We start from the raw sequence: 13211 nt of genomic DNA, 5'->3' as shown, positions 1-13211 counted from the left end.
AGGTTTTAGCAGATTGGTGAAATTCTGTGGAGGGAGTCCAGAAGGGGAGGGAGAAATTCTTGTGTCAAATGCAAACACAAACTGCAAAATGTGGGTCTTAACATAGGCTTTAGTTATGCAGAATGGAGACTACAAGCTGCTGTAATCTGAGCCCTCCCCCCATTTTTTAAGCTGATTTGCCTGCATTTTTCTTCATGACAGAGAATGCAATGATTTCTGCTTTAAACTTCCCTGCCTCTGGGGTGGGGGGTGGGGGGCATGAGGTGATGAAAGCATCCACTCACAAAGGCAAGTTCATTCTAAAAATCCGCAAAGATTTGGCTCAGTTTAGGCAGGCTCAGGTTAAGTGTCCTGCTGTTTGATCCTTTAGCAACCCATCATGCTGTTCTTCTGCAAGGCTGTCAAACGAACATACAAAAACAAAAGGTCTCTCACCTCCTCATCTGTGAGGATTGGTTGGAGGAAAAACCCGGAACCAGCTTTTGGGAATGCACAGGATAAAGATCTGCCAGGGATTGCAGAGAGGAGCAGACACTATGTGAACTGTCTGCTTAATGCCCCAAATTAAACATCTTGTGAATCTGCTGTGAAGTAGATCCGCTCTTCAGATACTCCGAGGCATAAAGCCATATGTGGATAACCTCCTGGAGGAGATGAGAAAGCAAAAGAGCAAAAGGAAGGACAGCATGCTGGAGAGGACGTCAAGGTTTGGACCCAGGGAAGCGGAACTTCCTGCTGTTTTTGCAGCATGTTCCAAGGCAGCAAACCAACAACACCATGATGGGGTTAGTACTAGAGCGCTCTTGATAGGAGGTCTGGCCCAGACGAGTCTCTTAATGCTGCTGCTGCGTTCCAGAGAAAACAGAATCTTCAGGGAGCAGGGAGTCCTGTGTGATGTCATACTGCCCAGGTGCTGATTGGATGAGGTCTAACTACGTGCGTTTTGTGATGTCACGACTACTGGGAGAATGTGGTGATCAGAGCCACGAGGAGGATGAGATGGCTGCTCCTCGTACTTCAGATCCTTGCCACTTCCTGGCCCAGCCATGCCATAGTTGATACCTGCGAGTAAGTGACCGCCCAAGCCTGGGGCCAAAGCAGCAAGCAGGGCCCTGGTGCTCCGCATGAGCATCCCTTGCAACAAGGCCATGGAATTGCTCCCTGGGGGGGAAGAGGGCACCAGGCAGAGGTAGGAAAAGGGGGCAGGGCGTGAGAACCCCCAAGCATCACACCAGGGATTCCCAACCTTGGGTCCCCAAATGCTGTTGAATGACAGCTCCCATCATCGCCCATCACAAGGGATGAAGGGGTGATGGGAGTTGTAGTCCAACAAGATCCGGGGACCCAAGAAGGGTTGCCAACTGACCTGCACTGTGTGGCATGTCCTGCATTCCTAGGGAGAAATTCTCGTCCCATTCGGGACTCAATTTCTCCCATTTTTTTTACCACTTTAAAAAAATATTATTTTTTAACTTTTAAAGCCACTGCTGAGTGGTAGCAGGGTGGAACGGTGGTGAGAGCTCTCCCGCCTCTCAATTTAACGACATGAATGGCTGCTGCTGAGCTGCTCGCTGGCTGGGGCAGGGGCAGGCTCTCTGGGAGGGATGGGCACGCTGAACTGAAACCAAAGCAAAGCTCTCACCAGTCAGTCAGTGAGTGACTGGCCAAGGCGAGGAAGGGATGGAGTCTGTCAGAGAGCAGGCAGCAAAAGACTGCTTTCCTCGCCCCCAGCCAATCAATGTTGGCAACCCTAGACCCAAGTCTGGGAACCCCTGGAGAGGACTGGTCTTCAGGTCAGAACAGGCCCCACCGCAGGGCGGGGGGTGGACCCTCAGCTGCCCCAAATCAACATGCAGTGCAAAAGCCCCAGGCCTTGCAGGCGGAGGGATGGAGTTGGAGTCAGGCAGGGGTAGGAATCGCAGCAGAGGGACGGGGGCCAGGGCATCCCCAGGAGAGGAGGCAGAAGCCTGGCCAGACCAGTGTCTAAGAAAGGTGAGGGCAAAAAAGGGCCACAGCAGGAGGAAACTCGGCCCACAGCCGCACTCGTGGTGGAAGGACGTGCCGCCGCTTCCAGCCGGTGCGTGATGGGCTGGGAGCAAGAAGGGAGCCCTGACCATGTCTCTTTCCAGCATTTGTGGAAGACGTCCCACAGTGCACGGCCATGCTGAACACATGCGGACCGCGGGCGGGTCCGATGCCCTGCCGGGGGCCTGGCCGTGGATCGTCACCTTGCAGCTGCCCACCATGACGGGGCACAAGCACACATGTGGCGGGTCCCTCATCACGGCCCGGTGGGTTCTCACAGCAGCTCACTGCTTCGGAAACAAGAGGTGAGCCAGGGCCAGCGAGGGCGGGGGCAGAAGTCGTTACCTGGGGCCACGTGGCTCCGTCCCAAACCGGACGGTGGGCCCTCCCTGATGAATGGCCAGCCTGCAGGCAGCTCGGTTCTGGTTAACGCTGGGGTGGGGCAGGGTGGGGGAGAGAAGAGCAGCCGGCACGGCCAGAAACGAGAGGGAGCAACCGCCTCTCATTTGGCACCCCCCGCCCCAGTTCGCCAGGACAAGCTGCTACTGCTCCGTTCAGCACCCCAGCCACGCTCTTGCCCCTTCCTCACACTGCCTGCCTGCCTCCTCGGGTCTTTATCCTCTTTGGCCACTGGATCCATTCCCGGAGCCCTTTTCTGCTTTCTGCCAGGACAGGAGCTCTGAGCAGCAGCTCACACAGCCCAGCCCAGCCCAGCCCATGACCTGGACCTCGGCAGGCTTCCTAGCCAGGATCCTAGCGGATTAGTCTTTTGTGGAAGAAGGGCCAGCCCTGTCTTTCTCCCCCCCGCACCCGCCCCAGCTTTTTAACAAATCACATTAACAAGCTGAAAGTCATCAACATGGTTCTTGGGGTCTAAAGGTATGGGGGAAAGCATCTCCGACCGGTGGGCCCCTGTGGCAGGTCGGAGTTGCCCACAACCCCTTCCAAAGCATGAGAAGAGCAGAGTGGGGTGGGTGGGGCTGAAAGCTGCCTTGCAGACAGAGTGCCCCCTTCGCTGTGCCAGGGGCTGGGGTACTTTGGGCCCATGTCCGAAAAGGGTGCTGGCAGGCTGACCTCTGGCCAGTCACTCTAGCCCTATCCGGACACCATGCTGTACGCGTGGACAGATGTCTGTGCATGTGTACAGGTCTTTGTGTGGATGACTGTACCTGCGCTCAGTTTCAAAAATGAACCTGGGTTGAACATAATCTGTGAGGAGGGCTTCTCTCAGCCTAATCTGAGGGAATTAGGCTGGTGGTTGGGGTCGGGAAGCCGCAGGGTTGTTGGACAAGGAAGGAAAATGCAACAAGGAAAGCAAATGTTTTGAAGGGGCCATCAGCAGATGGGTGGGAAGGAGCATCCTGCAAGCCGGGGTGTGTGTGACCCAGCCACTCCCTGGAGCTGACCGGCGCCCGCCACCCCCTCTGCTCCTGCCCCCAGGAATCTCCCCCACTGGCGCGCAGTGATTGGTGCCTCGCAGCTCTCCGCCCTGGGCGCAGAGGTCCATGTGCGCTATGTCAAGCAGGTGGTCCTGCACGAGGAGTACCAGCCAACCATGGAGGCGAACGACATTGCCCTGATGGAGCTGGACCAGCCGATCAAGTGCAGCGACTTCATCCAACCGGCCTGTTTACCCGACAGCACCGTGAGGGTGGACACGCTCACCCACTGCTACATCAGTGGCTGGGGCGTCGTGAGAGACCATGGTGAGAGTCCAGGGACCCCCAGCCCCCCACCCTGCCCTGGGAGCTTGAGTGGTCCAGCCGTGAAGCAGAAATGCCATCGGTCAGGCCCCCCGGGGATGGTCCTCCTTTGGGGGCTGTTCTCAGCCTTGCCCTGGTGGCCTCCAGATGATCCCCCACAGCAAACACACCCTCCGGGGTGTGAGGAATATTTCGCTGTGTGGCCTCAAAGCACCCAGATGCCATGCAATTGCTCCTGTCCAGTGCCCCGTAGGAGCACTGGGGAGATGCCTTCCACCGAGTTGGGCCATTGGTCCATCGAGCTCAGGACAGAGCCAGAGATCTTTTGCCTGCCAAGCAGGAACTCTTCCCTTGAGCAAGCATCTTCTCGCCAGCCCCGATGGCAGTCCAGGGGGTGCTGCCTCCAGGCTGGAGATGCCTGCCTGCATTCAAAGGTCAAGCTGGCCCTGCAGCGGCTTGACCTCACAAGCCAGGAGGGGGCCAAAACAGGCAGCTTGGGTCACTCCTCTCCCCCCCACCCCAGCGTTAATGAGGTCTGTGCTGCCTGCAGGCTGGCCGTCTGTCATGAAGAGCTGCTGCACAGTTAACTGCACAGCTGTACCTGACAAATGGCCCTAAGAACATCAGAGCAGCCCTGCTGGGTCCGGTCCAGCCTCCTGATTCACACAGTGGCCCACCAGGCAGCACAGTTCTTCTCGGGCCGGAGAGAGAGAGGAGCAATCGGAACGGTTGCTGGAAAGCAGGGGCAGCTGCTCCTCTTGGGGCGCCGTTGGCTTGGAAGGGCGAGCCGTGACTGAGCTGAGCAGAGACAGGGCTGTCGGGCGCCCGGCCAAGACTGAGCAGCTGCCTTCTGCTACTCCCGCCCACAGCCAAGCCGCCATCGGACATCATGCAGGAGGCCCAAGTCGACCGCATTTCTTCGGAGAAGTGCAACAGCAGCAGCTGGTACAACGGGGCCATCAGCCTACACGACGTGTGTGCAGGTCTTGAGGAGGGAGGCACCGACAGCTGCCAGGTAAAGCACTCTGCGCGGGGGGCGCAAGGACGGCCTCCTCCCGCGTGACCCTGCCCGGGAAGTCAGATCCTCCTCTGAGGGTCCCACTGCTGGCTGACAGGAGGCGGGTGGTGCTGACCCACAAGAGGGCCTTCTCTGAGGCGGCGCCCCGCCTTTGGGGCCGGCCTGGCATCAGCGCTGCCTGCTTTGGCACCCACCCAGGGAAGGCCTGTTTGCTTGCCGGGGGGCTCTCTCGCTGGTCTGACTGCGATGGCTTGGTCTTCCGCTGTGGGAGTCTATGGGCTTACTGTTGTTGCTATGGATCAGTTTACTGGTTTCTTATAAATCTCACCTCAGGAGACAATTTTTATTTGAAAAGTAGTATGCAAATCTATGAAAATAGCAGGGGAGTTGACCGGGCAGAGTTGTTTTGTGTTGATATGGGACAGTTCAAAAATTAAATATATGTCATAGCATTTTTAAAAAATTAATGTAGGGGAAGTAAAAGATCTCCACCAGAGTCGCCTCTGGTTTCGCCCTGCTGAGGCAAAGTTCACCATCTTTTGGGTCAAGGGGTCAGAAACCCCCAGGTGCCATTTTGAGGGCTGTCATCTCAAGGCCACCACTCAACCCTGAGGTGATGAATGACACAGAGAAAACAGCCTGTAAATTGGATGCCCTCTTCCGACATGCCCTAGCCTTTTATTTGATTCATCCCTTGAGGAGAGCTACTCTTGTGGTAGTGAGTATGAATTGTCCCCTTTGCTAAGCAGGGTCTGCCCTGGTTTGCACTCGAATGAGAGACTAGAAGTGTGAGCACAGGAAGGTATCCCCCTTAGGGGATGGGGAAATCTGCTCTGGGAAGAGCCCCAGCCTGCTTGCTTGCAGAAGGTGCCCAGTTCCCTCCCTGGCTGCAGCATCTGCAAGATAGGGCTGGGAGAGACGCCTGCCTGCCACCTTAGAGAAGCCGCTGCCAGTCTGTGAAGACAACACTGAGCTAGATGGACCAATGGCTGGACCCGGTAGAAGGCAGCTTCCCATGTTCCTAACACCTAAAAATAAAAGCAGAGGCTGAACTGATGTTTTGGGGATCCTTTCCCCACTTTTACATCCCAGGATAGCTGGATATGTCATCAGGCTCAAGATCCCTGCTTCATTTTGGTTGCTGAGGCTGCAGTCCTCCGGGGCACAGTCATCAGGGGCTTAGGGACCAGGCATAGGACTGGGCTGTCAATTCCTTTTTCTTTTGACATTAAAAACATCAAGAAGAGTTCCTCAAAAACAGCTGACGACACTGGCAAGAATGAGGGAAAGGCTCTTGAAGAAAGTGAAAAACAGGTTTTTTGGTGGGGTGAGGACTTTGCTTAGCATTAAATGTTAAGTCTCGCTTAACATTTAAATTTTTAAAAAGACATACCTCAAAAATCATTTTCCAAAGAGAACATTTGAATTTTTGTGGTAATTTCACACAATTCATAATAGAGATTAAATTTAATTAATAATCCATTAATTCATAATTAGTTTTTCTGAATGTGGGAGGGGGTGGTGTTTGGTTTTTCACTATTTAACTCCTGCTCAGAAGATGCCATAGAGCTTTGGAGCCTTTGCCTCCAGTTGTGCATTCATTGTACTTACTAATAGGTGAAGTGTTATTATTTTTATTTTACACAGTCAGGCAGGTGTTATTGACTGGTTTGTTTTATCCCGACATCGAGTCCTTCCCAAGGACCTGGGATGGCTGAATTTTATTATCAATGTTCTTGCTGTTATTATTATAGATATCGTCGCAAAGTATAGGCTGTTCCCAGTAAAGCTGCTTTTTGTAATTGGCTGATGGTGATTTCTGTGGCCCCGATGGTGTTGAGGTGCTCTTCAAGGTCTTTTGGAACTGCACCCAGGGCGCCAATGACCACTGGGATTATTTGGGTCTTTTTCTGCCACAGCCTTTCAATTTCAATTTGTAGATCTTTGCATTTGGTGGTTTTTTCCTATTTCTTTTTCTTCTATTCTGCTATCCCCTGGTATTGCTATGTCGATTATTTTCACTTGTTTTTCTTTCTTCTCGATTACAGTTATATCTGGTGTATTGTGTGGCAGATGTTTGTCTGTTTGAAGTCAGAAATCCCATAATATTTTTGCATCTTCATTTTCTACAACTTTTTCAATTTTATGGTCCCACCAATCTTTATTTTTACATTTTATCTCCCACTCTTCCTCCAAGGAGTGGTGTACTAAATACTTAGGTTTCTCCTCACAACAACCCTGTGAAGTAGGTTAGACTGAGAGAAGGGACTGGCCCAGAGTCACCCAGCAAGCCTCATGGCTGAATTGGGAATTGAACTCGGATCTCCCCAGTTCTAGTCCAGCACTCTAACCACTACACCATGCTGGCGTTCACCGGGCAAAGTCACTTTGCATAGATTACACTTAGAGAAAGTTTCAAGAAATTAAATATATGTCATAGAATTTTTTAATTGATGTGCTTGCAAAAGAGAAGAACAGTTTGAAATGTGCGGGATTTCAACTTCAAACATTATTGATTTTATTGAATAATGACCATATATGGTAAATTTAAATCATGGTAAATGTGAGAAAGATCTGCTTCTCTTGGGCATGATGCTGTTTTGGAATTATTGATCAGATTATTTGAGTGTTTAAAATATGTTGAGAACAATAAGTTTAAATATGATGATTATATTCAGAAGTTCTTAAACAAAACATTCCTTTTTAACCTTTCCACAAGGTCTGGTGTAAAAAGTAGTATTGGCAGGGCTGTCCACGCAGACTTGGTATTTGTAGGTAATTGGGTAGTATGATATTCAGAATTTCTTCTAAAAAATACCCCCCAAAATTTAAATTTTAACTGAGCATATTCTGGTGTAAAATGTAGTACGTCAGCTAATTTGTGTGTGAGGACTGTGTATGCAAAATTTGGTATCTTTAGATCATCCACAAGTATGACTTTAGTTCGCATAAGCAAATCAATTCTTCAATATATATAATAGATTATACATTTTGAGGAGTTTATGGGTGTGTACAGAAACATTTTGGCATTCACAATCTTGCCACTGAAATTAGCTGAATGAACTATTTTATGCTGGGGAAAAGGTTTATCTCACCCCCCCCACAAGGTTTTTCTTTTTTAGAATAAATTCTAAATATTGTTCTGAACAGATTCTTAACCCTCAATAATCAGATCGATAATTCCAAAACAGCATAATGCCCAAGTAAAGCAGAAGGTCTTTCTCAGATTCAGATTTACTATGATTGAAACTTACCATATATGGTCAATATTCAGTACAATGAATAATGGTTGAAGTTGAAATCCTTCACATTTCAAACTGTTGCCCATGTGACGTTTGAGAAGAGGTTTCCGGACATGCCGCTGTCGGTCCTTTGCAAGGCGGCAAGCCAGACGGATGTCCCATTCCTTGCCTCTCACTCCCTGTCAGCCCACTGGTCCCGCACAGCTCTCTGCGCTGGGAGGCCACAATCCTGCGTGTACGGCCATCCTGTGACCGGCTGCCTGTCCGTCACACTTCTCCCGCACCTCCCTTGCACGCCTCCTGCTGCCTGGCAAGCCATCTGAACCAAACGTGGGTGCTCTCTGCATTACGTCTTTTTATTTATTCCTTACATTTAAAACCGCCCACTCAATGCATCTCTAGGTGGTTTACCTTTCTTTTTAAAATCAACACTAACCAGCGTGGTGTAGTGGCTAGAGTGCTGGACTAGGACCGAGGAGACCCGAGTTCAAATCTCCATTCAGCCATGAGACTTGCTGGGTGACTCCGGGCCAGTCACTTCTCTCTCAGGCTAACTTCACAGGGTTGTTGGGAGGAGAAAACTAAGTATGTGGGTTGGGCTCTGGGCTCCTTGGAGGAAGAGCGAGATATAAAATGTAGAAAATAAACAAAACAAAACAACCCAGCACTAAATGCCTGATTTAGAAAAACAAGTCACTGGCTTGGTGTCTGGGGAGGGCCCATCCTGTAGCTTTGCACGCAGGGGGCTCCCGAGTCCCTGGCATTGCATGTTCTCCCATTCATGTTCTCCCATTCATGCTGTCTCAGACAGCAATGCTGGGAAAGACCCTGGAGAGCAGCCACGGCCAGTCAGAGTTGACAGGGTCGCTTCCGGTCTCCATACTTCAGAAGCTGGCACTGCAGTTCAGGGTGTTTGCTTTCATTGCTAATCTCAAACTCTGGCTGCCTGATAAGCCACCCTAAAAGGCGGGTGAAGCCTCAAAATGGAATCTCGGAGGGAAACACCCCCCCCCTTTTACCGGATGGAGAGAAGTCATCTGTGAGCAGCCTGCTGAACTCCACCGCATGGGGAGAGCACAGGAGGGGAGGCTGTGGGCACAGCTGGCCTCTGCTGCCTGGGGCCTTCTCCCGCCCTCTGCAGGGGAGTGCATGCGGACGCCTCCTGGAGCCGCCTCTGCCGCCCTGCACGCGGCTGCTCCCACTCCGTCCCGCAGGACAGCGCCTCCCTCCCTCTCCCCCCCACCCCTTGGGCGGCCTGCTGCTCTGCCAGCCACCTCCTCAGTGGCAGGCGGGTTGTGCCTCCCGCGTGCTCCAGCACACATCCTTGCCTCCCCCCAGCACAGCCCTCCGCCCTGCTGCAGAGGCACTCTTACCCCTGGACCTTGGGGCCAAAGTCCAGGGCCCCCACACCCTCTTTCGTCCGTCCTCTGCTTTAGAGACCAAGGGGGGAGTGGGGAAAGAAATATGTGGGATGGGACTATGTTCAGTTGCACGTTGAAATGTTTCTGCCCATGCTTATTTGCATAAAAATAGACCGGTTTTCTATTCCTACGTTCTTGTGGGTTCGGTTGCTGCTTGTGCCCTCAAGAACCCACGTGTTCCTAATACTGTGTGTGTGTCATGATGTGTGTCTCTGTGTGTAAGGGGATGATGCTTAATTTGCAATGGGGGGGGGACCTCCAAAGGCCTGGAGGTCTAGGCTTAAAAACTACCCAGGTGCACCTCTGCCCTGCTCAACAAGGCAGCTCTTCCTTCCCCACCCCAGGAAGACCCACGGGCGGCTGCTCCCTCCCCCTCGTGCTCTGTGTCGGATGCACACTGTGGCTCACCCCTTTGTCTGCCGTCTGTCTTGTTGCTGCAGGGAGACAGCGGAGGCCCCCTGATGTGCCGGGAAGACTCCTCGCGGCCATTCTGGGTGATTGGCGTCACCAGCTGGGGCCGTGGCTGCGCTCAGCCTCACAAGCCAGGAGTCTACACCGCCACGCAGCACTTCCACGACTGGATTAAGGGGTGGACTGGACCCATGCCTCAGCCCCCACCCACGACAAAGCCCCCATCCTCCACCGAAGGCACTCAGCCTTCCCCCACAGCCCACTCCTCATCCACTGTCACCTTTCATTTGGAGCCCATGGGGAGCATTGAGCCACCACACACACACTGGCCCCATTCCTCCCTGCCCCCTACACACGCGCCCCGGCCCACAGCAGTACCCACACCAGAGCCCTTGCCCACCACAGCATCAGACATCCCGCCCCCATCAAGGCCTCCCCTGAAGCCCCTTTCCTGGCCCTGGACATTTTCTTCTAACGTGGTGAGCAGCACTGAGCCCAGCACAAATCCTGCAGCCCCCCACCAAACCAAGCCCCACCCAGAGTCCGCAGCCCCACATCAAAATGAGCCCCGACCCAAACCTGAAGCCTCATCTCATCCAAAACCCCAACCTGAGCCCTCAACCTCCCCTGAGTCCCAACGTGAGCCTGAAGCTCCCACTCAACCTGAGCCCAAACCCACCACTCAGCCCAAATCCCAAACCCAAACCACCACTCAAAACGAAGACCTACCTCGGCCCGAAGCCACCACCGAACCTCAATCTTTAGCCGAGCCCGAAATCACCACTCAACCTGAATCCCAAACTGGGTCCAAAACTACCACTCAATCCGTATCCCAAACCATGTCCAAAACCACCACTCAACCTCAATCCCAAACCATGTCCAAAACCACCACTCAACCTCAATCTCAAACCTGGTCTGAAACCACCACTCAAACCGAATCCCTTCCTCAGCCCGAAGTCACCACTCAACCTCAATCTCAGTCTGGGTCCGAAACCACAACTCAGCCTGAATCCCAAACTGGTTCTGAAACCACCACTCAACCTCAATCCCAAACCATGTCCAAAACCACCACTCAACCTCAATCTCAAACCTGGTCTGAAACCACCACTCAAGCCGAATCCCTTCCTCAGTCCAAAGCCACCACTCAACCTCAATCTCAGTCTGGGTCCGAAACCACAACTCAGCCTGAATCCCAAACTGGTTCTGAAACCACCACTCAACTTGAATCCTCATCTCAGTCCAAAGCCACCACTCAATCCAAATCCCAAACTGGGTCTGAAACCACAGCTCAACTTGAATCCTTATCTCAGTCCAAAGCCACCACTCAACCTCAATCCCAATCTGGGTCCGAAACCAGCACCCAACCTGAATCCCAAACTGGTTCCGAAACGATGACTCAACCCGAATCCTCATCTCAGTCCACAGCCACCACTCAACCTCAATCCCAATCTGGGTCCGAAACCAGCACCCAACCTGAATCCCAAACTGGTTCCGAAACGATGACTCAACCCGAATCCTCATCTCAGTCCACAGCCACCACTCAACCTCAATCCCAAACTGGGTCCGAAACCAGCACTCAACCCCAATCCCAAATTGGGTCCGAAACCACCCTTGACCCCCAAACTCAGTCCGAAGCACGTCCTCAACCTGGGCCTGAATCTGAGCCTGATGCCCCCCCTCAACCCAAGCCCCAACCTGAGGCTCAACCCCCCGCTCAACCCCAGGCCAAAGCCCCATCACAAACCAAACCCTCTCTCACAGATGCCAACAGCACCGTGGTTGCCTTCTTTAAGATGTTTGAAAAGTTCTTGCAAGCCATAAGGAAGGAGAAGGGCAAGACATGGTCAAATCCCGCAGTAGTGGAAATCACCGTGCACAAGCAGACTCCCCCTCCCCAGACTACGCCCCCCCAGACTACAGGACACCCAACAGTCCTCAACCCAGGTGGGGAGACAGAGAGCCCATGCGGAGAAAAGAAGAACTCAGCAGCACCTGTGCCCGAGCACAAGTGTGGCACTGACATGAACAGGTCTTAGCAGCACCAAGTGCCCCCGAAGGAACTCCTGTGGCACTTTCTATAGCAAACCAAGGTGGAAATAAATGTATGTTTATTGCAGTGTGCTGCCCATCTCCTCACAGCCTGCCCCTCGGAGGCTGTGGCCCTTTGGCTGCCACAGACCCTTCCACATGCCCTTGTGGTGTTGCACGTACACCACCTCTAGAGGTGCAGAGTGTAAGAGAAGACCCCGGTCTGTAAACACACAGGAAAACACATACCAAACACGGCCGGCATGATCTCTGCTGCCCTGACACCAACCTGGCGGCTGGCATGATCTTCCCGGTCTTACAGACTGGGACTGCCCAAGAGCTGTTCTGGAAGTTCACTGGTCAGGTGAGGGCTGAGCTGGGGGCATCCCATCTCACACTCTTGGCCAGGATACTATGCAAGCTTATTGCCTCTCACGTACCCATTCATAGTGAGAGACATGGAGAGAGGAGGCAGGCCCTGTGGTGGGTCACTTGAGAGGCACTGAGGGGCCTTGTGTGTGCCCACAGCCACTGAAAGGAGCAGAGCCCTTGGCGGAGTGAAACTAACACTGTCCCCCACACCCCACCAGTAATTCTAGCTGGTTTCTGGAATAGCACCATTGTGCGTGGAGAGAAATATGGCAGCAGGGCCCAGAAGCCGCCCTCCCTGCATCACTGGGACAGCTCAGCTTGCAGGTGGAGGAAGTGGCTGCCCTAAGCCTTGCTACTCCACAGTGCCCCCTCTGCTGGTGGTGAGAGAGGAGATTGCAGCCCTTTGAGCTAGCCGTTATCAGTCTCTCTAGTGCGCCCAAAGAGCCCACCTGCCTCCAGTAAGTGACTAGGGCTTGGCTTCCCGGTCCGAGCTATTCATCACCAGAGGTAACTGCTAAGCGTTAAGAAAAGCCCTGTTGGCTCAGAGCCCAGGCCCATCCAAATCCAGCACCATGCTTCCTATGGCGGCCAGCCCATCTCTGGGAAGCCCGCCAGGAGATGAGAAATACTGAGGTGCGCCCTCCCCACTTGCAACCGCTTGCTAAGAAAAGCCCAGGCAGGCGTGTGTGTGTGTGTGTGTAGGACCATCTGTGAGAGAGGAGCTGTTGCGGGGGGCAGATGTCCCTCCCACCTTGCTAAGGTGCTGGACCCCAGAGCTGGGCAGACCGGGGAGAGCCGGCCTCACAGTCACTCCCTCCCCTCCCCTCCCGCTGCTTAGGTTTTTGTTAGCGTGCAACTGAAAATTGGGAATACATACCCAGTCCCCAAAGCCAGGGAGGAACTTTGTCCTACCCAACTGACCACCACGTGAACCACTTCACTTCTTTCCATCTCTCCTAAATCTTCTGCCAATCGGATTCATTACGAGGGA

The 13211-nt window shown here is 53.1% G+C and overlaps 1 protein-coding gene across 1 annotated transcript; it reads left to right on the top strand.

Annotated features, from left to right (window-relative positions):
- The first annotated feature begins 936 nt into the window (after nt 1-936).
- LOC128326159 (uncharacterized) lies at nt 937-11936 on the top strand. Its single transcript, XM_053252451.1, has 5 exons — nt 937-1068; nt 2130-2330; nt 3466-3731; nt 4598-4743; nt 9850-11936. Exons 1-5 carry the CDS (start codon nt 995-997, stop codon nt 11854-11856), a joined length of 2694 nt encoding a protein of 897 aa, XP_053108426.1. The 5' UTR covers nt 937-994; the 3' UTR covers nt 11857-11936.
- Nucleotides 11937-13211: the final 1275 nt, after the last annotated feature.

The sequence above is a fragment of the Hemicordylus capensis genome, chromosome 5 (assembly GCF_027244095.1).
Source record: "Hemicordylus capensis ecotype Gifberg chromosome 5, rHemCap1.1.pri, whole genome shotgun sequence".
NCBI lineage: Eukaryota > Metazoa > Chordata > Lepidosauria > Squamata > Cordylidae > Hemicordylus > Hemicordylus capensis.
This window is presented reverse-complemented; position numbering and strand designations above follow the sequence as displayed.

Coding starts and splice junctions, on each gene's coding strand:
- LOC128326159 (XM_053252451.1), top strand. CDS start 995: ATGAGATGGCTGCTCCTCGTACTTCAGATCCTTGCCACTTCCTGGCCC. Junction 2,331..3,465: donor CACTGCTTCGGAAACAAGAG/GTGAGCCAGGGC, acceptor TCCTGCCCCCAG/GAATCTCCCCCACTGGCGCG. Junction 3,732..4,597: donor GGGCGTCGTGAGAGACCATG/GTGAGAGTCCAG, acceptor TCCCGCCCACAG/CCAAGCCGCCATCGGACATC.